General features: G+C 40.6%; 1 protein-coding gene across 1 annotated transcript; it reads right to left on the bottom strand.

Annotated features, from left to right (window-relative positions):
* Positions 1–1,927: 1,927 nt before the first annotated feature.
* NMBR (neuromedin B receptor) lies at positions 1,928–26,859 on the bottom strand. The gene is made up of 3 exons (XM_050949798.1): positions 25,819–26,859; positions 5,322–5,670; positions 1,928–2,586 (listed from the first exon to the last, which is right to left on the bottom strand). The coding sequence occupies exons 1-3, from the start codon at positions 26,244–26,246 to the stop codon at positions 2,185–2,187; spliced, it is 1,179 nt and encodes a 392-aa protein (XP_050805755.1). The 5' UTR covers positions 26,247–26,859; the 3' UTR covers positions 1,928–2,184.

The raw sequence follows: 26,859 nt of genomic DNA, 5'->3' as shown, positions 1-26,859 counted from the left end.
AAGTTTTAAAATCCCTGCTTGAGGGATTTAAGGTAAAATCTTCAAGAGTGCATCAGTGACTTAGGTCCCACTGACTTTCAGTGAGAGAGTGAGACTTCTATGTGTCTAAGACACTTTTGAAAATAGGATTTGGCTCCTACCTCTCTTAGGGATCTTTGAAAACATTTTCCTTAATCTTGCCATACTGCATGTTCAAAATTTCCATTAACATTTATAGTAGTTTTAAGCCAACAATGGCAGTTGGTAGTAGGAAATGAGAAGTGAAATATAATGAGCAATAGATACAGTAGAAACCACTGAATACATCTACACTGTAATTAAACACCTGTGGCTGGCCCATGTCAGCTGACTCAGGCTCATAGGGCTCAGGCTGCAGGGTTGTAAAATTCCAATGTATGTGTTAAGGCTTGGGCTGGAGCCCAAGCTCTGGGATCCCATGACGGGGGTGGGGCCCAGAGCTCAGAATCCAGCCTGAGTCCTAACACCACACTGCAAATGTGTAGCCCCACCAGGGCCGGCTCCAGGCCACAGCGCGCCAAGCGCATGCTTGGGGGGGCACGCTGCGGGGGGTGGTCTGCCGGTCACCGGGAGGGCGGCAGACTGCTCCGGTGGATCTCCTGCAGGCGTGCCTGTGGAGGGTCCGCTGGTCCCGCGGCTTCGGTGGAGCATCCATAGGCACGCCTGCGGCAGGTCCACTGGAGCCGCGGGACCACCAGACCCCCCGCAGGAAAGCCTGCAGGAGGTCCACCAGAGCCACAGGACCGGCGAGAGGCAGAGCGCCCCCCGCGGCATGCTGCCGTGCTTGGGGAGGCGAAATTGCTAGAGCCAGCCCTGAGCCCCACAGTCCAAGTCCGGTTGGACTGAGTCAGCTGACACAGGCCAGAGGCAGGTATTTAATTGCAAGGTAGACATACCCAGTGGGGTTACAGGCTTCACAAAACCATAGAATTTTATTTTGAAATTTTGGTTTCTGAGAAACTTTTGCGTTTCAGAAAATGCTTTTTCCCCTGACATTAGCTAACTAATTTTCAAAGGAACTGTCATTTTCAAAATTCTAACTAAATGGAATTCTGTGCTATGCAAGTGACAAAGATTCTGGCTGCCTAGTAATTCTTGCCTTGCTTCTAGGACTATAATACAGAGGAATAACATTTTAAAAATGTAGCCTCCCAGAACTCATGGTCTGCCAGAGCCAAACAGAGCTTGGATTTCAAAAAACAAACTTATATTTGTCGTTAATTGCTGTAGGTCCATTCATGTGAATGGAACTACATAGATTTGCACAACTGCAGATCCAGCCTTCACAACATTTTGATTACTCTTCTGAATCTAGAACTTATGGCTTTGGAAAAACCACCTCTCCCAGCTCTAATGAACAAAGTGTGTGCATCATTTTTAGTTGTGTTCCTCATACACTCTATTAGAACAAGACAAGAGCAATGAGCAATAGTCATAAAATGTCACCTATCATCAGAAGTGGAAGTGGGCCGATATGGCGTACCAGTAAGAAGTGGCCACTGGTACCACCCTGTACACAGTAGACGTTAAAGCACTGCCACGGCAGCACTTTAAGGACCTTCAGTAAAGTGCTGCTCCGGCAGCACTTAAACATCGCTGCCCCTTTTGGGACAGCTGCCCGGGCCTGGTGATTTAAAAGAGCCTAGAGCTCCTGGCCACTTCTGCTGTAGCAGTGGCCAGAGCCCCAGGCAACAGGCCAGGCAGCATGGAAGGGCTGGCTGGGAGAGGCTGACCCTCACTCCTTCCACCCAAAGCCCTGCCCCCTCCAGGGGCCCGGATCAGGGCTCCATACCAGTAAGTAATTTATCTTACTTTCATCGCTACCTACCGTAAATTGTTCAGCTAAGTGAATCAATTTCTTTTTTAAATAACATCAGATGAGTTACACCACTATTAACACCATACCTTTGTTATCCTGTATATTAAGTGCACAGAATTGTGCCCCTTAACAAATAGTCTTAGAAACACTCATTCTTTTTTTCTCACTCAGTAATATCATTCATTTCTGTCTGAAAGTAATTAGAAGTTAGATATGCAATAGTCCCAAACTGAGAGACTGTTTCAAGGACTCTGTTTCAAGGACTAGTGAAAGCATCTTAAGCTATTGGCATAGCTGTGAAATAAAGGCCCAGATTTATTCCCAGGTAAAGTGCTGCACTGATGAAATCATAATGACATTTCCTGTTTTAGGTTGTGCCCATTCAGTAGAGTCAAGGTAGTCACGGTGTTCTTGGCATTGCTTTTCAGAGAAGTCATTCGTATGGCAGAGGAGCTGAGCAGATAACTGGTGGATTTCTCTCGATGAGATTTCCTCCTGCAGCAAAGTTGACTGTTGAAATGTCTCCTAAAGCTCTCACTCAGAAAATACAGTGCAAATGGGTTGACGCAGGAGTTGCAGAAACTCAATACTCGGGCCACTAAGGTAATGATCATATGTCCTAGCGATGGGTCGATCTCACTGTAATTAAAGGACCGGTACATGTACAATACATGGTTAGGGAACCAGCAGATGGCAAAACAGCCAACGAAGACCAGAACAATTTTTGCCAGACGCTTTCGAGTTTCCATCTAAAATGATAAATCAACAGAACCCAAATTAACAACACAGAATAGAACTAATCCATATAACAGACTTAACTAAAACATGTGACATTTCACTATAATAACTCTAACAATGAATTCAGATAAGATCAGTAAAATTACTCCCTTTAAGGACTAAATTACTTTTGCTATCTCATTTGCTTTCATTTCTCATTTACAGTTCATTTTCATTAACCAATCCTTAGCTGCTGGCAGCTACAGTAGATAGACTGGCCTTTATATTTGGGTCTGTTACATAGATAAGTACACCGAGATGGACTTAGATTCCAAGTATACATTGTCTTTCAGTCACCATAGTAAGCTGGTAAAATAGTTTCCTTTGGAATATATCTCAACACTTGGCTAATTTGAAAAAAGGTTTGAAATTCAGAGACATTATTAGTCTGATGCATGGAGTTTTAGTTCTGCAATGGTACTTACATCCCATTATTTCCCTCTGAGGTTGAAATGCCACAGTTTGTACCATTCTCTTAGGAAATCCCCAGAATAGGTGCTCTTAGCACATAGTGGTGTCTCAGATACATACTGAGGTAAAAGATCTGGCAAAGCATCCAAAGTAACACTAGAGAAGCAGTTCCCAATTGCATTGCTGTAGGATAGTGGGAGTTGCAGCCCACCTCTTCCTCCAAAGACATTTACAGGGCTTAATGTGGGGGAATATGGCCTACATACTGGTCCTCACAAAAAACAGGATGAGGGGAACAGGCCAGATGGTCAACCCCTGAAAACAGTGAAGATAGAAAGCCACTGTGTGTTCCCTTCATTGTAGGAAGAGCCAGGGCCTGCTGTGGGGAGGAGGGCTTATGCGGAGGATTCATGCTTTCTGGCTCTATTTTTTACTAGAAAAACTCAAATGAACTTGGGGGTGTTGGAGGGTTGCAAAACCCTGTGAACTAAACCAGTAAATATAGTTCATCACTACCTATCCAAACCCAAACCAGTAGGCTTCCCACAGCCGTAGAGAGCAGGCTGTTTTCTGTCTCTGCAAAGTTTGTGCCATGAGAGGCACACACTCTAGGACTATGGATCTCTTCCTGCTTCTACTCAGACTGATTCTCCACTGCCTTACCCTTATGCAACCATGTACACTTGTGCAAAATGAGTTGGAAATTGGCTATAAATGCCACCATTCTGATCTTGCAGGATTTTACACCCATTTTGCATTCACTGTTCATAGCTGTAAATTGCAAAGATAGCAGAAAATATGAGATGCGTATGTTCCCCGTCTATACTCTTTCTTAGAGAAACTCTGGTTGGCATCAGGAAGCTGAATCCTTTACCATTTGTCAAGTGATATGTACATTGGTCAGGCTGTCCTCCCCTTTTTAATCTAATTTAACTCAACAAATAATGAAAGCAAAAATCTGTTTTGTTTTTTAAAGAATCTCTAACAGTTTAGGAAATGTGATGTAAATTAGCTTTACTTTCATTGAGGTCAGACAAATGGCTCTTTACATTTCACAGAATAAGAAAATGGTCCATGCAGTGCTGGTAAGTGTGTGTTTTTAATAAGAAACAGGCTAGAATAGGAACAAAATGTTGAGTAGAGAGGACACCAGGAAATGTTTTCATTATTCTGTTAAATGATTTGCCATCTAAAAATATGTTTCTCTCTTATCAGGGGGTGAACAGGTAACAGTCTAAAATATGGCAGCAAATACCCTACCTAATTCTTTTCATCAGCATTGGTCTTTTATTAAGCAATCTAAGTTGCTGTAAAGTGGATGTATGATTTTGAGGCACTTTCCCTCAGAAAGATTTACTTTATTGAACAGTAAAACTGTTGTGTCATTTACATTGATGAGTCGGCTTCTGATATGGCCTGCTGATATGTCACACTAATTTGAGTTGGCTGTTAAAATGCTCTGGCTCAAAGATTTGTAGCATATTGTAATATACAGGATGCCAAGAAGGCTGGTACTACTAAATTTGGATTGTGGAGAACCTTGGTAGATTCAGCATTTCTAGTCAGAGAAATACCCTCAGAATTTGACTGCTTATCCAAGCCATATTTTTCTAGAAACAAGGAGAAACCCTTACAATTACAAGTTTTCTCAAGGGATTTTTAGTACTTCATGGTTTCAGCTAGACTAGATATCATACAAGAACTGCCTTTTCTGATGTATTTCAATACTTAGTTTCCAGTCACAAGGTTTTTTTACACCTTTGATGAATCTGGCCCTTTATCGTTTGTTTCCACAGATTAATCTGTAATGCACTGGATTTCTTTCAGGAAGAGATGAGTATATAGAGGTCAGAAAGCTACAACTGGTTGCCCCAGCAAATGCTGCTTCTTAACATATACAAAAGTGATTGCTAAATCAACAACACATGCAAATACTCAAGTCACCAATACCATACATCAGTATAAATAGTAATTCATATCATCAGTTGAATCATTTTTGTTTCTTACTAAAAGGCTAAGACAGAAAAGAAATAAACTTACTCTTCGGCTTGTTTTCCTTTGTATTTCTTATGTAACAGAGTAAAAATACTCATTCCAAACTAGTCTTAGAGCTGATGTAAAATAAGATTTAAAACAGGGAGTTTTTTGATGTAATACTAGACCTGGGTCCATGCCTATGAATATTTTAATATAATCCTACGCCTATACTAGTTATGTTATAGCTTTTGTGCTTTTATTTTAAAATGTGTACAGCAGACAAATCTTTCACCATACAAGTGCACTGCAAATAGCTTACCTGTCTTTTAGAATGCTCACTATATTCTCCAGGGATATTGTGTGCACTCTTAATTAAAGTCTTAGCAATATGATAGTAGTAGATACTAATGATAGTGAGAGGGATAAGGAAATATACTAAGAATATCAGCACAGAGTGGATCTTCGGGTGCATGTCATCTGTCTTGGGATACGGTATGCATGCCCTGAAACTGACATTATCTGTGCCATTGATGTGGGCCACTTCAGAGAAAACTGCTTCAGGAACTGCTAACATCATGGAGATTATCCAGATGGCAAAAGCTTTAAAACACGTCCACAGAACTGCATTTGATGTTTGGATATCCATGGGATTTACAATTGCTTTGTACCTGGAGAGGGGCAAAAATTATTAATTAATACTAATAAACATTCTATGTCTGATGGAAAAAGGCAATACAAGCCTCTGATTAAAGTAACATATAACACTTCAATTTTTCTGATGTGATGTGTCAAGATTTACATATAATCTATTTTTATTACAATATACTATATTTAGTAATGTATATTACTTTTGCCAGGATTGATAATTTAACAAACAATATAGGATACAAAAGGCAAGCACTTATAAAAGAACACAAATATCATTCCACAGTAAAGTAAAATAAAAGAAAGAGAAATACAGCTGGTCAGGATTGTTTTTCACAAAACTGGTTCATCAAAACCAAATTTTTTGGCTGGAAAGGGTCGGTTTGAATAAATTTCTCAACTCATAGACTCATAGACTCATAGACTCATAGGTCAGAAGGGACCAATCTGATCATCTAGTCTGACCTCCTGCACAAGGCAGGCCACAGAACCCCACCCATCCAATTTTATACAACCCCTATCCCAGGACCGAGTTATTGAAATCCTCAAAAATGGTTTGAAGAACTCAAACATTTTTGAAAAAACAACACATTTTTGAACTTGTTGAAATGTTTCAGTTCTACATTATCAAAATGAAAAAAATCTAGTTTTCTGGTTCATAACAACCTTACGTTAATTATAGTAAAAAAATTAAGAAACAACAAATATTCAAAAGCAAAACAAAACTTCAGAAATTATTGAAATGAAATGGTTTGATTGACTCAAACTGATTTTTTTTCCAGATTTTTAGGTTTTGACATTTTGAATTTGTCCCAATTCAGGATGGGAATTTCTTTTTTTTTTTAAATCTTGAAAATTCTCACAGGATGTTTCCCACTCAGCTCTAAGCAGAAGTCAACATACAGCTAAGTGGATACCAAGGGCTGGTTTGTGGCTGCATCTAACTCAGCCACACAAGGGAGTAGAGTGGAGTGAAGCTGTGATCCAGTGGCAGATTAGCCACCGGGCTAAGGGGCAGGGGCTGCTCTAGACATTACGCCACCCCAAGCATGGTGGCATGCCGCTGGGGGTGCTCTGCCGATCACCGGTCCCACAGCTCCGGTGGACCTCCCGCAGGCATGCCTGCGGAGGATCCGCTGGTCCCGCGGCTCCACAGAGCGACCGGCAGAGCGCCCCCCATGGCATGCCACCCCAAGCACGCGCTTGGCGTGCTGGGGCCTGGAGCCACCCCTGCCAAGGGGTCTCATGCCCTGGGGTCCCAGCCAATTGTGAGGCCCTGGAAAAATGGGCTCCCCTGCGCCCCAACCAGCTCAGCAAACCAGTGTTCCTGCTGTGGGGGGAGAGGGATCAGGACCCAGGGGCTTGCCCCACTCTGCCTGCCTGTCCAGCACTCCTGCCGGGAAGCAGGGGAAGACCCTGCACCCTGACCATGCTCTCCCCCCAGCAGGAGCACCAGTAAGGTGGGGTGGAGCAAGCTCCCGTGCTCTGACCCTGTTCCCTCCAGCAGAAGGGGTTGGGAGGGGCCCCCTATTATTCTAGCACCCAGCACCACATGGCTGCATTAGATGTCCCTAAACTGCAGACACAGGCACAGAAGGGAAAGCAGGAGCTAAACATCCAATGTTCTCCAGCACTGTGAGTGAGTGGAGAAGGAAAAGTTGAGAGCTGTCTCCACTCCCCTATGTGCCAACCTTCAGAGCTGGCTGGAAATCAAGGGAGGAGTATGTTATGCCATGTATTATTATTATTTTATTAATCATGTTTATTATGGTAATGCCTAAGGGCCAATCAAGAGTAAGTTCTCATTGTGCTACACTCACTTAACAAACAAAATAGTAGACACTATCTGCCCTGCAGAGCTTACAATCTATATAGTGCTGCAGCAGATTCCTAAGCCAATGCAAGAGAGAAGCACTGGAGGTACTGCTCTTTAGAGGAAAGTTTCTAGGGCACAGTGTTTCCTGAAGCAGCTCCTGTGTTTGGAAACCTTCTTGTTCTAAACAGAATTTTTCTTTCTCCATCATGATAACATAAAGGATTTCCATTAACCTGAGTCCCAAATTGTCAAAGGTTTTGAAGCTTCTAACTTCAGTGGGATGCCTTTGAGGGTCTGGGCATCAGGCTTAATGGAAATCTTTTATGCTATCATGATGGAGACAGCAAAATCCTGTGCAGAACATGAAGGCTTCCAAACACAAATTGTGACCTTATTAGTCAACAGTATCTTTCTTAGTTCTTTCTTCCTTGATTTCATTATACGAAAACAAATGATATGTTTCATTTTATGATTTGACTGAACAGACGTTGGGTCATTACATCTGCCAATATTTTAAAAAACATTACATTTTTTTTCTGTGAAAACCATGTATTGTATTAAGAAAATCAATTCTCTACCTCTCTCCCTCTTTCATGACAGGACATTGAATTATTATAGCTGCAGCCACACCACCTGGTACTGTGGTCTTGGCAGCTCTCATCAGTTAAGCAGTGTTGGGCCTGAACCAGAAATTGATGTTGGTGATTCAGTAGATGGCACACTTTCACCTGAGCCATCACTGAGTCAGTGTTAGAGGGTACTGTGCTGTTGGTGGTGTCCTCTTAAAGATGAGACATAAAGTTACTGATCACTTGTGATAACAAAAGAACCCCTGGCTTCGGTTCTGAAGAATATGGGTGGTCAGCCTGCAAAATTTCATCAGTGTGTCCTGTCTACTTAAATTCCCCAGGCATTTTCAAAGAGACACATTATTCTTCACTCCTTGTCCTAGGGCCCAATCCTGTGAGGTGCAGAGTGCCCTGATCTCCAGCTGAAGTTAGTGGGAGTAGAACTCAGCACCTGTCAGGAGGCATTCATCATGTTGCAGAATCTGGCCCATTGTTTATACCTATGAAGAGACATGGCATAGGAAATGGTAAGTAACAGACTACAGATGAAATCAAACATAAATGATGCATTCTGACATTAATTAAAGGTAATTATGCAAAATTGGCACAGATGTAGATAATAGAACAATCTGAAATCTATGAGCTGCTAGATTTCTATAAACAAATCTGACAAATTTGGCTAGGTTTTATTAACATTTGGAAGTAAACCTAAGTAAGGAATGTTATTTATTTAAATTAGCAAGGAAAGCCAAGTTTCCATTAACCTCTTTGATGAACCCAATGCATTGTACATTGCCAGTCAGGTCATGTAGTTATTATAAGTGAGTCTCCAGTTTTAATTAAGTCTTCCCTAAAATTCTATCTGCCCCCTTCTCTAACATTACCACCAATGGGAAGGGTGCTTCATTGTAGGAAATATTTTTATAATAAATTTCTTTCTCTGGAGCTTAGGCATTCTGCTTATAAATACATTCACACACTCACTTGAAGCTCCCACTGCGAATATCTGAACCTGCCTAGTGGATATGTTACAGAGCTTCTTATTGTTAGCATGGAAGAAACTCCCTCCATTGTCCTCACCCCTCACCCCCTCAACACACAAACTAAATGTCTTAGTGATGGAATGAAAGATTTTTTTTAAAGAAATTTTTGTTGGAGTCACATGGTCTCAAACCCTAATGTTGATTATATCATCTGTGATGATTATTTTAAAGAAACTGATATAATTGCTGCTTCAAGAGAGAAAAAGCCACTCATGTGCTAGATACTGTCATCTTCCATTGCACCTAATACTGTGGGAAAGAGCATTCTTGTGATTTGTCTGTTTAAATAATAAAATACCATGAATCAGGACAATAATTTACTATAAATATTCATTTTATGAATGAAACAGCAAAGCACCATTCTCAATGTTTGTACTTCTGTGACTGCACTAATGTCATTCAAGGGACTGAGACCTCAAGCCTCTAAAGTATTTAGGCACCTAAATACCTTTGAGAACCTGAAGCTTGCTGAGTACCCTCTGCTTGCGCTGTTTTCAGTATTGTATTCTTTCCTTCCTGCCTACAGCATATGCATGCACAGGAAGACATATGAAAGTTCAGATATTATCAAAATATGACTCTGGTACTGGGAGTAGATCTGAATGCTAAAAAATGTTTCACTTCCTTCTGACTATTTTCCTTCTCTTCCCCAATAACTTCATCGTTCTCACTGAAGCTGGTTGGGGAAAATATTTTTTAAAACAATTAACCAAATTCAGTGTTTGGATGTGCATATAGGACTCCCATGAACCCAAGTGCAGAATTTAGACTGGTGTTCAGTCCTTTTCCAGTGCTATGAAAGTATGGGAGGTTATTGAAAAGTGTCTTCATGAAATGATTGAAATTTGGAAGGGTCAGAATGGATTTATGCCATATTTGCTCTATGAGTACACAAGTTCAGAGAAAAGAGACAGCAACTGAGTGAGGTCGTTATGGACTTGGAGATGGTGTATGATCATGTACCACAAGAATTAGTTTGGCAGACTTTGTGACAGAAAGATGTGCTGGAAGGATATGTGCTTCTTGTTTAGGATATATATGATGGAGTGACTATCATAATCAAAACCAAACATTGCTACAGCTGAGAATTTCCAGTAAATGTTGGCCTGCATCAAGGTCAGTGTTGAGACCTTTTTTGTTTTTGTTTCTTGGATATGATAAGTGAGAATATATGAAGGGAGTCACCTTGGAATACGCTGTTTGCTGATGACTTAGTGATATATGCAGAAGACTGTGAGATCCTGCAACCAACTTTGAACAGTGGCAACACAGTTTAGAGTGAATGTTGGTAAGACTGAGGCTGTAACAACTGATAGGGGAGGACCTGCCATATTACAAGCAAAGAGCTTAAAGTGAAATAATTTAAATACCTAGGATCAATGGTTGCTGACAATGGTACCTTCCTGAGTGATGCCTGAGATCATACCAAAGCTGCTTGGTGCAAATGGTGAGAGATGCCCCCAGTTTTTTGTGATAAAAAAGATACCAACAAAGTTAAAAGCTAAAGTGTATAAAACTGCAATTCAACCCATCCTAATGTATGGAACAGAGACTTGACCAGCAACAAGAAAAGAAATCAGTACGCGCTCCACCATGGAAATGAAGCTGTCAAGATGGTCAGTTCCATGATAGAAAATGAAATGAGGCTGTGAGAGGCCTAATGCAGGTTGCTCTAACTGAAGACAATTTGAGGGAGGTGAAGTTATGTTGGTATGGCTATGTCCAGTGGAGACCTGAAAGTTATGTTGGTAGGATGGCTTTTTCAATGATTGTGGATGGAAAATGATTGAGGGGGTTGCCAAAGACTCAGAACATGGACTGGATATCAGCAGAACTTATAACAATTTTCATGACAGTCAGGAGTATAACCATGAGTTTTGGAAGAAGGCTTTAGAAGTTGCTAAACTGGAATAGGAAAGTAGCAAGAAAAAAGAAGTGTCTAGTCCTCACAGCTATACCACCACTACAGGCATCAGACTTCCTGACCACGACTGTGCTGCTCTACACTACACTGAGTCCACTTCCTGCCCCACACACTGTACCCTGAAATAAAGCATGTCTAAATGCCTTTTGGGTATAGCTTCACAGCTGGACTAGGTTTTTCTCTTACAAAGCCATCAAATCCACCACTTTCAGGCAACTTGTCAGCCATGAGGAAAAGCAGTTTTCAAGGTAGCAACCACAATGAGAAAACAGAAATATCCCTTTCACTTTTCTGCAAATTTGCAGTGTTTCTTTCCTGGTCTGTTTGCCACCAGCAGGGCCGGCTTCAGGCACCAGCATTCCAAGCAGTTGCTTGGGGCGGCAATCTGCAAGGGGCGGCAGTCCCTGTTGTTTTGCCCCCAAGCAGTGCACCGATTTGCTGCCGCAGGCAGCGGGGGCAGTCCCTGTGCCCTTAGGGCGGCAGGCGCGTTTCCGCGGTGAAGGCAATTCGGCGGCAGCTTCTATGTTTAGCTGTCCTGGGTGGCTTCAGCTAAACATAGAAGCTGCTGCCAAATTGCCGTGGCCACGGAAACGCGCCTGCCGCCCTAAGGGCACACGGCCTGCCCCCGCCTCTCCCCCCCAGCGGCAATTCAGTCCGCTGCTTGGGGCGGTGAAAACTGTAGAACCGGCCCTGGCCACCGGGGAGATCTGTTTCATGGACCTGTAGCACTAACAAGCAGCCTTGTCCAAAACATGATGCAAGATTTTCTCAATACTTCTAACACTGAGATGACTTATTTGCTTAGGCTTTTATCCTACACCTTTGAAGTCAGGGGGTGTTTTACTGTGCAGGATTAGGGCCTTAAAACTACACCATGTAATCTGCACAGAAATCAGTTGAAACGAGGACCAACGAAGTAGTCAAAGGAGAGTGATCCTCACATCAGAAACATCCAGTTCAGGGTTATGTTTTAGAGACAAACTCCATGCACACAAACTGTTCAACAGCAGTCTGAGAAGTGTAATGAAAACCATTTGTCTGTTCCTTACAAAAGAAAATCCATTCAAGCTCTTCACAAAGAACCGTCATTAATAATGTTCAGAAATATGGAACTACAGGGATTTACTTTTATTAACAATGCTGTGGACTATATAAGTAAGCTCCTGTAGAAAAGCCAAACAGTTATGTGCAATGTCCTATGTAAATGGGACACATAGGCTCTCACGACTTACATATACACAGTGCTAACACACCACATCCTCAGCTGGTGTAAATCAGCATAACTTCATTTGTTGTTTGTAGTGATGTTAGTTCCAGGATTTTAGAGGCAGTGTGTGAGGTAATATCTTTTTCTGGATCAACTTCTGTTGGTGAAAGACAAGCTCAGAAGATATCACCTCAGCCCCCTTGTCTCCATAATTTCATTGACGTCATTGGGGCTATGCCTCTTTATAACAGCTGAGGACCTCTAGCCCAAATTAAGGTGTTACAAATTTATTTATTTCTACAAAGGCAAGCGCTGATACTGCCCTGCAGTTACAGAGACAGCTGGATCCCCCAGTTATGAAAAGAATAAATGTTTTTGCAATTTGAAGGCGTTTGTGAAAACATAGATGACGCAGAAGTTATATCTGATTACATTGCATTCCTGCTGCTTTTGAAACAGATTGAAATGCAGATTGCATTTATCTGAGAATTTCAGAGATGTTAATGGGGCCAACTACTGACTCGAAAAGAAAAGGTGTTGATCACTGAGATGTAATTTAAAGCTGAGTATTGCAAATTGTTGTCATATTACTCTGATTTGTATTGGATTATGTTTTAAGGCTATTGGGGAAGTTTTCTGGTACAACTGACTTAGCCACATAGCTTCCATTTTAAGATAACAGGGCTAGTGCTTAGCCCACAGGTAATCCCCCAAAATGCCATCTGCCATGCTCATCTCTCTACTGGCATTTTACTTTGAGTATGATTATGTTAGGTTTGAAATATAAGAAGACATTGTTTAGCTTGACAATATAAATGGTTGTCAGGAGTCTAAATACAGAATGAAGGTGCTGTAATGCAGCACTTTTTACAAAGAATCAGTGTCCAGTAGTAGATCATGCAGAGAAATTTTATACCAGGAGAGTGAAAAGTAAACCCTCTAAAGCAAATATTGCTTTCCTTACATGAGCAACTGCATTGACTTAATGAGTCTATTTGCCTGAGTAAGATGTGCAGAATTTGACTATTCAGTACAGGAGAAAATGACCTTATTCATATGATGGTCTAGTGTCCTGGGAAGTTCTTTCAGAACACCTGCAGTTTCCTAGTTTTTCATAGTATCAGTCTATCCATTTGGTGCTGTTTGTTTTTTAACAAATATAAAATGCTTGTTCAAGACATATCCCTTTGCTGAGTAGAACTGGTTCTGCATTTACCAGTGGAATAATCATTCAATATGATGATAAGCATTAGGAGTGAAGAGAAATTGAATGGGTGAGTGGAAACATGATTAAAACTGTTCATATGCTCAAAGCGAATGTCAGTGACATGTGTTCAGTGTTTCATGATAAGTTTCTGGGGAAACAAATTCTGCCACTCCAAGAAATTGGTCCTGTTGAGCCCAAAACCAGCAACAGCAATAGCCTAGTATGACACTTTTTAAAATGATACTCTTGTCTTTTGTATGATGATTTCTCCACCCTAAAAGGTGTCACCTTAAAAATTTCCAAGTTTTTTATTTTGAAAATATGATCACCTTGCAGGTGGGAAGTACAATTCTATCCTACTCAAACTCCCCCTGGCCCCCCATATCTGGAGTTTCACAGAAAGATGGGAACATTTCTCTGCCTTTTCTTTTTCTCTTGCCTCTGCCTCCACCTCTCATCTAAAATAAACCTAGTGTACTTCTTACAGGCTAACAGGCCCTTGCAGCAAGAGGCCAACTCGCAGATCCATGGAGAGCCGTAGCCTCTTACTGCCACTGGCCTGAATCTATTTACCTGGTATTGCACAGCCTTTCACTGACTGATAAAAGACATCTTTATCTATTTGCTCAAGCCTACTTCTGAGGAGTGTGATGGTGAAAGAATTAATGGAGAATTTTCAATATTCTCTATTGTAATGATATTAAAGCATATACACGCCTCCAAAAATTCACTGATGGGCACCTTTTATACAACTTAATGTCCCATAACAGGTTCAGTTCAATATGGAACATGGTCAGAAAGGCTAGCAGTGACTGCAAAAACAGCAAAAACTAAGCACCTGATTCTTCATTCCATGACACTTTTTACACCCCTGTCTAGTCTAGTAATAGACTAGAAGATCAGGCTATAAAACTTTTTAGCTCCTATGAGTCTTGTCTCCTGGAGGTTTGAATGGGCAAGGCATTTGAAAGGAGTGAAGCATTTGGGGTTTTATTCTTCTCCCTCTTGTCCTCACTATAGGCCTGATCAAAAGCCCATTGAAGTCAAGGTCCTTAGTGAAGTAATGATTTCCAGTAACTTCCCAGTATATTGGAACAGGTTGGTTTCACAAAACTGGGGACAGTGAAACAACTTTTTAAAAAAAATGGAGATATACCTATCTCATAGAACTGGAAGGGACTCTGAAAGGTCATTGAGTCCAGCCCCCACTAGCAGGACTAAGGAGTGGTTTTGCACCAGATCCCTAAGTGGCCCCCTTAAAGATTGAACTTACAACTCTGAATTTAGCAGGCTAGTGCTCAAACCACTGAGCTATCCCTCAACATAGTGTGTTTATAATAACATTCTCACTAATACATAATTTATATAAACATCATTTCAAGGTGTGTATATATACCCATCTCGATATAACATACTGTATGGCTATTGCTACTGCACATTCTTAGGCAGTGGATCAAGAAGAACACTATTGCTTTGCACATACCTGAATAGAGAAAATCAATTTTCATCTCCTAAAGGTACCACTACCAGAGGAGACGGTCAATAAAATGTATTTGTTGCACAGAAGCTTAAATGTCTAGAGGTAGAAGCCTATGGTGTAAAATCTGTTCAATTACAGTTTACCCTTTTAAAACTATAACTGTCATAAACCATTCCCCACATTTCCTTTCTAAATTCAGAAATAGCCTGTGCCAGTGATGGGCAGAATAATTAAAGAGCAGCTATAGGATAACATGTCCCCCTGATTTTCAGAAATGTTATGGCCAATACTCAGGCAGTGTAAATGAGCACAGCTCTGTTGACGTCAGAGTCATGTCCATTTACAGCAGCTCAGGATCTGGCCTTACATTTTAAAATCCTGAATAAAAGGAAACTGTTGCCTCATCCACCTTTTCAGCTATTTCATACCAGTTGCCTCATTCTCCCCTTTTCAGCATATCTGATTCCATTTCATTTGCATCTTCTGCAGAAGCTTTGCATTGCAGCAACACAGAGACATCCACTTAGATTTTTATGTATTTGTTTATTGTACTTAATAAAAGGATCAAAGACACAAAAGTGCATTTAACAAAAATAAAGAAGGTAAGGAGAGAAAGCAAAAATACACAATTAAAGAGCTGAATGTGTAAATGAAGTATTGAAAAATAAAACAAAAGGTAGAATATTAATGTGGAAAAAACAATGGATAATACAAAAGGAACAACACACACACAAAATTAAGAAATAGACAGAGGAGGAAAATTGAAAAATGATATACAAAAAAATTAACCCCCCCAAAACCATAAAGCCTGAAAGAACGGATGTTTCTATAACAAAACACACATTAGAAATATTCTGTTCCTGATGCAATTCTGCAATCTAAAGCAATATGCAACATAAATATACATTTTGAGTAAGATATATATAAAAATCAATCACTCGTGTGTGTGTGTGTGTATGTATGTATATATATATATATATACACACATACAGATAGAGAAGATACTTCTCTCATATATATACACACACACACACACCTCTACCCTGATATAACACAATCCGATATAACATGAATCCAGATATAATGCAGTAAAGCAGCACTCCGAGGGGGTGGGCCTGTGCGCTCCGATGGATTCAAAGCAAGTTCGATATAATGCGGTTTCACCTATAACACGGTAAGATTTTTTGGCTCCTGAGGACAGCGTTATACCAGGGTAGAGGTGTATTTATTTATAGAATAAATAGTGAACATACTTATATATATGAGCTAAGTATCTTCACTATTTATTATATAAATATATATATAAGAATATAAGAGTTAAGTATCTTCACTATTTATTCTATAAATAAATATATATATATATATATATATATATATATATATATATATATATATATATATATAAGAGCTAAGTATATTCATTATTTTTTCTATAAATAAATCTCATCATCAGTATGCTCAGTAAGAAATGTTTACCCCCTGGATAGCATTGCCCAGAGAGCTATGTGGACTAGGTTTCCTTTTTCACCTTACTTTGGAGCACTGCTAGGGGCAGAGTACTGATCTTGATAGTATGATCCAATAGAGTACATCCCATGTTCTTAACCTAGAAGAAATGGATATTTGCTAACAAGGGCTTCTCAGCATACTAGAGCAGCTCATTCAGCACATGGTCTTGAGGGACATGTTGAACAAAACTGATTGAGAAAGAAAGAGTAGAACCAGCAAAGAGAAGTTGTATTTTATCTGCATTGCATTATTTGTACTTAACTTGCAAATGTTTCAGATTAGGTGACTTCTCAGTCTGTTCCAAAGATCAATTTTCATACTGATGTTCTTCCTTGAATAATTCTCCCATACATTTAGTAAAGCTGTGTAAAAGGGTTAAAACTCAAAAACAAACTGGAAGATTTGGGGCTTTACATACTGTAAATAAGTGACATTCTGATCTTCACTTGAAGAGAGAAGATACATTCAATGCATATAATACACAATGCCCCTTTTCTGGGGTTTGCCTTTACTGTTAACTTACATAACAACAGCAGAACGTAAAACTCATCATAAGCTATCTCCCTGCAGAACCTCCTCTGGCCTAGACCCTAGTTCTCAGAGAACTAGCTCCAACCCCTCTCATTTCCTGATTAGAGTTGTTTATATCCATCTTCTAGACTGATTTAGCAAAAATACATCTGCATCTCTGCATGGAGTTCAAGTTCTTGACACCAAGATGCCTGAGCAGAAAAGCCTTGCATCCCAAAGCAAGATCCTAGAATCTGGTGCCTGGGTAAATATCTATTCTTTTGTGATGTGACTACTTTGGGCATGCCAGCTGCTTTGTATGTCCTAAAATAGTTTTTCAACTAGAAAAAAAGAGTCGTGTGTGGTGATCAGCACTATATTTTTTAGAGAGCTGAGCCCACAAGAAAATACCCATATAAATCTGGGGATCAGGATCAAACCTGGTGCCCCATGTTTCATCTCTAGCTCCCTCATGGATTAATGTGGTGTCTTGTGACATCCTCCCAGCCCAGGGTCTGCCAAGCACAGAATTATGTGATGCAGTGAACTGCACCTCCCATCAGCCAGATGTGATGTAGAATCAGTAAATACTGTTCAACAAGCAGGTGCTTGAACAAAGGTCATCCACATGACAAGGCAGAACAGTTCCCAAAACAGTATGACTGACACCTGACACACTGGCATCCCGTTGATCTATTGTAGTAGTCTAGTCCTATCTGTGAACCTTGCAAGGAGAGATGGGGCCAAGGGCCCAGACCCAGCCCTACATCCCTCCTCCCTGACACAACACACTGAGTGACCTAAGAACCCTGCAAGCTAGCCATTTCCAGGCATAGCTAGTTTAGGTATTTTGACAGCTACAAATACACACTGACTCCTACAAATACATGGAGTATTTTCTAGCTAAATTAACAAAAAGCTACCTACATACCAAGGGCCCAGTTCAGCAAGGTGCTTCAGCATGTGCCTAACTTTAAATAAACATGGGAGAAATCCCACTGAAGTATCTTACTGAATCAGGGCTACAGTTCCAGCAAAAGTCTTTCTAGCACAGGGGTTTTGGAGAGGATTCCCAACAGAAATGTCTCCCATATGCTTTTCCTGTGGGAATCCACTGACTATATATAATTGCAGTTTGGGACTGGGCAAGTACAAAACCAATAAAATGTTGGCTAAACCTGATCTGTACAAAAAGAACATTACCTGAAGAGAAACAATTCCATGTATATGCTCTGAGTTCCAGCCTCCGACTCAATTAACAAACCTTTTGCCAAGCCCTACTACTGATCTGTGATTCTACTTGCCTTCCATCTCTTGAAATTTTGTTACCTGACTGTAACGATTAGTACCCAGAGTACAAATATATATGTAGCTTTGAAGATATTTTCATATGTAAAAAAAGAATAGCAAACGCCTATACCAGACTCTAGGCACCTTTGATATAAATTTGAAAGAGCAACTACATAAGATCTACAACAGTTTCTCTTGTCCTAAGCCAGAAAATAACCATAAGGAAGGGAAATACACCGCCTAGTTTATGTTATCCATGAATGAAAAGAAAATGTTTGTTGCTCCAAGTCTAGCAAAATGTTCTTCAGTACACATCTAATCCAGCTGGCTTTCAGAAAGTCTGCAGGTACTTTGCACGACATGTTTGAAAATTTAAATAAAATATCAAATAAAAGACTGGCCTGACAAAAAGAAAGAGAGGAAAAGGATCACCCCTTTATCCTTTGGTTTTCTCTGTGTTGCAATTTATCAAACACTGAATCATATTTCTATGATCTATTATATGAAAATCACTTGGACTATTTTCTTGAAATTATCTTAGTGAACAAGCCAATTCAATATATTAACCTTTAGGATCCTGTTCTCCCTTCTTGGAACTAACAGGCTAATGCAGTTCTTCTGACTACATTTCTCCTCCCTCCCCCTTCCCTTTCTTTTTCTATCTACTATATGCAGTCGAGTCAGTTTCCCCTTTTTAGTCTGATTGGTTTTATGTTTTCTGTTATTTTACCTTTGGTTTAAACCTGTTCTTGGTTTCTTTCAAGTTACTTTAGGTGTGCTGTTTATTGCTGCTTATTTATTTCTGAGAGTTTGTTTTAGGGTATATGCAACTTAAGTACTTTTCTACTATCCTATATGTGTATTCACTAAGCCACTCACCCTCTTCACTTGCTCCACTACAGGGAAGAAATGAGAACTTTGGGCGGCTCTTAACACATTTGACACAGTAGGAGCAGTCAGGATATTCAATGACTTTCAAATTCATCCCTCGACTTGTGTGGTGCAGTGGACTAATATTAGGCGATTATCCAATACAAGGGCCATAGGAACCTTGCCTGTTTAAGAAGAAAACAGATAGGGCTTTACAAACTTAGAGTACAATCTTCAGAAGTGCTTGGCATTGACCGTACTCTGCTCCCATGGAAGTCAGTGAGAGTTTTGAAAACCCCACCCTTGACTTTTAACTCAGTCTCCTATTCAACTATCCATTGCCAATACACTAAGATGGATGTATCTGAGTGTTTGAACTTATTTCATGCCAAGGAAAGATTTCATATGGAATTCCAAACTACACCATTTTCCTTCCCTAAGCATATTGGGACGGAGATATAGGGTCTGATTCTCTGCTCACATCAGGGTAAACCCAGAGTAACATCATTGGAGTTCATAGCATTACCAGTGTAAGGAGAGCAGAATCAGGCCCAGTGTACTCAGAAACCAGTGCTGGGCACATTAAAAATACCTAGATAGAGAGACTGATAGGAATTCACTTATTTTGCTCTCTTATTCAGTCTCTCTCCTTCCAATTCTTTTAAAATGTCCTTCCTGAGTTAATGAAGAGAACCCAAGATGGCAGATTGCAGTCTTCTTGACCCTTGATGTCAGTCCTGGTATAAGGAGGTTAGGATGGCAGATACACCACTCAGTATTTGGTTGACTACACCTGTTGGATGGTTTAAATTTCTTCAAACCCCTCCATCACACACTCAGTGTGCCAAGGGAGTTTAGCACCAAAACAGTGTAGCAAATAATTACTTTTTGCCTCCAGTCCATGTTTTTAAGAGAGACAGGCTTGTTTAGGAGAATGTGGATACCTCTGAACACAGACTTCTAGTCAAGGTAAATCTTTTACTATTAGTTCCCACTTATAAAAAACCAATGTTTTATGTACCAATGTTTTATGGGATACAGTCCATAAGACAATATTACTTGTAATGATGTTTCAGCTCTACAAATGCTGATACTGTGACATGACATTACTCATGAAACTACCACTTTCTGTGGCTCATTAAATGACCTCATGGTCTGGTGTGTATGCAAATATTTAAGGATACAAACCCAGTACCTGCTATGTCAGAGCTTCTCAGACTTTTGTATTGGTGACCCCTTTCGCACAGCAAGCCTCTGAATACCACCTCCCTTATACATTAAAAACACTTTTTCATATATTTAACACCATTATAAATGCTGGAGGCAAAGCAAGGTTTGGGGTGGAGGCTGACAGCTCACAACCCCACATGTAATAACCTCATGGCCCCTTGAAGGGTCCCGACCCCCAGTTTGAGAACCCCTGTGCTATTTTGGTGCCCACCACACTCTAGTAAGGGACTTTAACACCACTGCTGAAAGACCTCATCCAATTTTTCAATTGGGTATCTGACAATGTAGGAAATAATAGAGGTATAAACTGACTCAACAAGCATTTTGTTTTCTATTATAAAGTCAGAAACCAGCACTGAACTCATATATTTTCAAGGTTATATAGAACTGTAGTTGTCTTTCTCTCCATTTCTACAGCTGCTTATGCATAGTTCCAAGAAATGCTACTTGAAGCCATAGAAGATTAAAAGTAATATTGTATTGAATAGCTGAGCTATTCAAATCTCAATAATGATGTAAGGTGCTGATCCAGTAAAGCACTAAAGCAGGGCTCTTAACTGTAAGCATGTACTTAAATGCATTTGGATTGGGACCAAAATGATGATGGAGCTTTGCTATTAAAATGTAGGAGTTAAAATGCTGGCTCTAGTGTAGTCAATGACAAAACTCTTATTAACTTCAGTGGAGTCTGATTTCAACCATGACCATTACTCAATTATCCTAATACCCATCTAATTAGTGCTTTCTTTCGGTCATGCTTTTAAACAAGAAGAATAAGTCACTCTGTATGTATGATGATAGAACCCAATTTAATCTTGGTCTAATCCCATTGATTTCAATGGAGTTACACAAGGGCTGCATTTGACCCTCTGCACTTTAAGCATTTATTAAAAAGAGAAATAAATCTAGAGAAAACAGCAGAATTGTATTTGATCACAATATTAGAAAAATGTAACTATGCAAAAAAGTATGAACTATAAACAGTAGCTCATGGTATTGTTAAAGGAAGCTGAAAACGCTGGGCTGAATCTTTAGCTGGTATAAATCAGCATAGCTCCGTTTACACTTCCTGAAAATCTGGTCCATTATCCTGACCTAATTGACTAACCTAATTGCCTTCTATGAGGAGATAACTGGCTCTGTGGATGAGGGGAAAGCAGTGGAAGTGTTATTCCTTGATTTTAGCAAAGCTTTTGATACTGTCTCCCACAGTATTCTTGCTAGCAAGTTAAAGCAGTATGGGCTGGATGAATAGATTATAAGGTGGATAGAAAGCTGGCTAGATCATCGGGCTCAATGGGTAGTGATCAATGGCTCCATGTCTAGTTGGCAGCCGGTTTCAAGTGGAGTGCTCCAAGGGTCAGTCCTGGGGCCAGTTTTGTTCAATATCTTCCTTAATGATCTGGAGGATGGTGTGGACTGCACCCTCAGCAAGTTTGCAGATAACACTAAACTGGGAGGAGTGGTAGATACACTGGAGAGTAGGGATATGATACAGAGGGACCTACATAAATTAGAGGATTGGACCAAAAGAAATCTGATGAGGTTCAACAAGAACAAGTGCAGGGTCCTGCACTTAAGTCGGAAGAATCCCATGCACTGTTACAGATTAGGAACCAAATGGTTAGGCAGCAGTTCTGCAGAAAAGGACCTAGGGATTACAGTGGACGAGAAGCTGGATATGAGTCGACAGTGTGCCCTTGTTGCCAAAAAGGCTAACTGCATTTTGGGCTGTATAAGTAGGGGCATTGCAGCAGATCAAGGGATGTGATCATTCCCTTCTATTCGACTTTGGTGAGGCCTCATCTGGAGTAGTGTGTCCTGTTTTGGGACCCACACTACAAGAAGGATGAGGAAAAATTGGAAAGAGTCCAGCAGAGGGCAACAAAAATGATTAGGGGGCTGGAGCACATGACTTATGAGGATAGACTAAGGGAACTGGGATTGTTTAATCTGCAGAAGAGAAGAATGAGAGGGGATTTGATAGCTGCTTTCAACTATCTAAAAGGGGGTTCCAAAAAGGATGGATCTAGACTGTTCTCAGCGATACCAGATGACAGAAAAGGAGCAATGGTCTCAAGTTGAAGTGGAGGAGGGTTAGGTTGGATATTAGGAAACACTTTTTCACTGGGAGGGTAGTAAAGCACTGGAATGGGTTACCTAGAGAGCTGGTGGAATCTCCTTCCTTAGAGGTTTTTAAGGTCAGGCTTGACAAAGCCCTGGCTGGTATGGTTTAGTTGGGGATTGGTCCTGCTTTGAGCTGGGGGTTGGACTAGATGACCTCCTGAGGTCCCTTCCAACCCTGATATTCTATGATTCTATGATAGAATCCAGACACATTGAAACTTGTTTTCTAGGCATTTTGCAGATATAATTGTTTCTAATCATCATCAACTTCAGGAAGTTTACATGGAGAAAGATCATGGGAGCCCAGTATTCTACAAGGGACAAGATACACATTTGTTTCACTAAAAGGAAGAGGTCACCAGTTTTCTGAAGAAAATATTTATCTGTAACAGAAAGGTCAAATGAAATACAAAGCACAGTTAGAATAGATCAGTGGTCCCCAACCTTTTCATCTAGCGGGCACCAGACAAAGGACCATGGCGGCGGTGGAGCATCTGCCGAAATGCCGCCGAATTTCTGCGTCATTTAGGCGGCGACGCCTCTCGATGATGTCACTTGTTGGCAACAAGCAGCGTCATCAAGAGGCGTTGCAGCCAAAATGACACAGAAATTCGGCGGCATTTCAGCGGATGCTCCACTGCCAGCCAGGATGCGGGTGCATTTAGATGTCCCCGTGGGTACCAAGGCGCCCATGGGCACCGCATTGGGGACCCCTGGAATAGATGTATATGCAATGAGTACCATTGTAATATCCAAACAAGGATATTAATTGACCCCTATCCACAACAAGTCTCAATACTCAAATATCATACTGTTCAGTCCATGGAGACTTATGAAGTCAACCCTTGTAACATTTTATTTTCAGAAATCACCATTACTGTAGCACATGTCATTTGACACAGGGAATTTCCAAACTTATGATTACTATTAATTCCACTATGAGAATATTTGCACCCTCCCTTTTGCTCCTCATTCCAGTTTCTCCCAACTCCTTTTATACAATCCAAATAGTAAATGTAGGCATACTGTTTAAAAAAACTCTGAATATTTTATATGTCTTACTTTGTATGTTTAACCCCACTGAAGTTTAAAGGGACAAATTTGATCCCTTTTTCCTCCTAAAGCTAAAAAAAGACAAATTCACAAATCTCTCCTTAGGTCTGTCTGAGTCTTTTCTTTTGATTCTCATGGCAATGATAGACCAAAAAAACTTTTAGTTACAATGTAGTAAAAAGTACAAGTACTTTAAAGGATATCTGTGAAAAGAATATGTTTACTATGCACCAAACTAACCACTGTAGTAAACAGTGGGGCTCCTGTAACTTCTTTGGAGATCAGTCCAGCATTCCTTCAGTATGAATGCCTTCCATTTAGTTCAATGGGAGCTGAAGGTCTACAAAATTGCAGGATAGAGTTGAAAGAGACATCTCCAACTCCCATTAAGTCAAGACTCTCATTGACTTTAATGAAAGTTGGACTGTGTCCAAAAGTAATAACGACTCAGTCAACTGAAGTCTATGGAAGTTTTTGCTAAGTAAAGACTGATGGATTGAGATTGGTAATTATTTACTAAGTGAATAAATCCATGGTAAATTAAAAGATAATCTACTTTGCTAAGTAAAGACTGATGGATTGAGATTGGTAATTATTTACTAAATGAATAAATCCATGGTAAATTAAAAGATAATCTACTTTGCTAAGTAAAGACTGATGGATTGAGATTGGTAATTATTTACTAAGTGAATAAATCCACGGTAAATTAAAAGATAATCTACAGAAGAAAAGAAGAAACACAGTTGTCAAATAATATGCTTGACTTTCTCAGGGAAATCACTCCCACTTCTACTATGCAAAATACAATACAAACCTCTAAAATATTAAAGGAACCTCCTGTAATAAAAATATTTTATGCAGTCAAGACATCATGTGTATTGCTGTTTTCTAGGATGTCAACACTAAAATATATACAGTCATCATGACTTCAGCATTATTATATAACAAGGAAACAAAACTATATGTAAAATAATACTGAATTTATGTTGACTCAGAAGTTGTATCTCAAAAGTAAAATAAATGAAACTTGAACCACTGTATCACCTCCACCATATTTCACTGGTGATTTTACAAATCTCTGATTTGCAAATACATTTCTTACATATCAGATAGATTATCACAATAGCACTTTTTAAAATGAAAGAATATTTTGCATGTCCACTTTTATATGCAAGGCAGTTTGAGGTAAATTCCTGAACTGATGAAATCAGAGTGTTAAAACATTTCCCTTTAAGGATCTTTCACAAGTTGCAGTCAAAGATACAAAACATGAATATAGACTGAATGCTTTATACAGAAGTAATAATATAGGGCCTGATTCAAAGCCCACTAAAGTTAATCTGACTTTGAGGGGCTTTTGGATCAAGCTCTTAGATGAAATTAGACTCTTTCGTAAACTGGCTGAAAACCTGAAATAAAATTGTTTTATACCCTGAAGGAAAAAGTTAAAACAAAAACAAAACAAAAAACAACAACAAAAAAGTGTGTTAAAGCTAAAGATACATTTTCCAACACAAACCTTTCTCAGTGTTATACATTTCAAGCCATTCATACATGCACATGCGCAGGTAAAACTCCCACAGAAGTCAGTGAGAACTTTGCCAGAAGGAGTTCAAAAACTTTCATCTGAAGCTGAAGAAAAGTGTTCAAAACAGGAAAGAAAAAAAGACAATGATAATTTAAAGGATGCAGTCAGTTATTTTGCAACACATTTGTCATTTAGAGCCTGAGCCTGCAATCCCTTCCTTATTCAAGCAAATACTACACCTGGGAACAGTCCCAGTGGAGTCAATAGGGCTACTCACATGAATAATCACTACCACTGTGAGTAAGAATTGTCAGACTAGGACATGAGGGATGGTAGAAAGAAAAAGTGTATTTTTCTTTATCTGCTATTCCTCTACAAAAGTTTGAAAGTGTTAATGGAGCTGATCCAGTAGCCTTGAATTCCTTGAATGGTTCTCTTTAAATCATTTAGCAGAAAGAGATGCAGGAATAAGCCCTTTCCTCTTTATGTGCTGGGGGAAAGAGTGAGGGAATTTGTTTGTTGTTTTTTCTGTATGTTTGGAATGGAGGTGAAATGGGTGTAGCTGTTTTGGGCAACAAAATCAAGATATAATTCAAGGGCATGTCAAAACAGAACATTCTGTTGCACCAGCATCCCTGTGGTACCAGAATAGGTCTGGTGCTAATATCTGGCAGCTAGTTGCTCCTGTGGAGCAGAAATTTCTCTCTCTCTCTCTCTCTCTCTCTCTCTCTCTCTCTCTCACACACACACACACACACACACACACACACACACACACACACGATCTCTAGGCGTATTGCCATTTTACCTGTCTGCACTCAGGGCGGTGAGAGTGAAGACGGACACGCCCACCGAGGTGAGCTGGATGGCCGGGATGAGTTTGCACCCCACCTTCCCGAACATCCATTCCTCGAAGAGGTAGCTGCAGGCATCCACCGGCATGCAGGTCACCAGCAGCAAGAGGTCTCCGGCGGCCAGGCTGGAGATGAAGATATTGGGCACGCTTCTCATAGCGCTGTTGGAAATGAAGATCTTCACCAGGGTGATGTTGCCTAGCAAGCCCACGGTGATGATGAGCAGGTAAAGCGAAGGGATCACACAGCGGACGATAAACATCGCCGTGCCCCAGGAAGGGGCCAGGAGGTCTGTCTTCAGTACCACCCCTGGCACCAAAGCATTGCTGACATTTCCTCCTGCGGGCTGCACGGTAAGGTTGAGGGAGAGCTCCCCAGCCATCCTCCCAGCTCCGGAGACACCGACTGCAGTGGGAAAGAGCAAAAGGATTTGTCTCTGAGTCAGCAAAGAAAATGTTCTTTCTTTCTTCCAAGTTTTTTCCCACCAAAACCGCAAAGGAGGGATTGTCTGCGGGCAAACGCTGAAGAGTTAAAAGAGAGAGACCGTCAGTTGTGTCATTTCTCTACCCAGAGCCACTTCTTCGGAGTCAGAACAGTCTCTTGCACAATGGGAAGCTGAGGGGAACTAAACCAGATCCAGAACGAAACTTTCTTTTTGACTTAATCATAATCTTCGGGGTGCTTCTGTTCTGAAGGGAGCATCCCGAAGTCCTTTCTCACAGCTGCTCACACGGGAATAGTGATGGGACTGGCATAGCTTCCTAGCTGGGTCGTCATTGCTTTGGCAAGAGAAGAGAGTGCAGCCCTCCAGGGTCAGTGGAACTGTGCAGCTCCTTCCTCAGGCTTTGATGGTCCTCAACCTCTTCCCGTGCTGTGTTTCAGTCTCTTTCTGACAGAGCCAAGCTGATGGGCTGGAGGCAGGCTGGGTCTTCTCCTGCCTCAGTCCTTCCATTTTTACATTCGCCCAGCTCCGCCTCCGCTGGGAGTAGCCGCCA

The sequence above is a fragment of the Gopherus flavomarginatus genome, chromosome 4, assembly GCF_025201925.1.
Source record: "Gopherus flavomarginatus isolate rGopFla2 chromosome 4, rGopFla2.mat.asm, whole genome shotgun sequence".
NCBI lineage: Eukaryota > Metazoa > Chordata > Testudines > Testudinidae > Gopherus > Gopherus flavomarginatus.
This window is presented reverse-complemented; position numbering and strand designations above follow the sequence as displayed.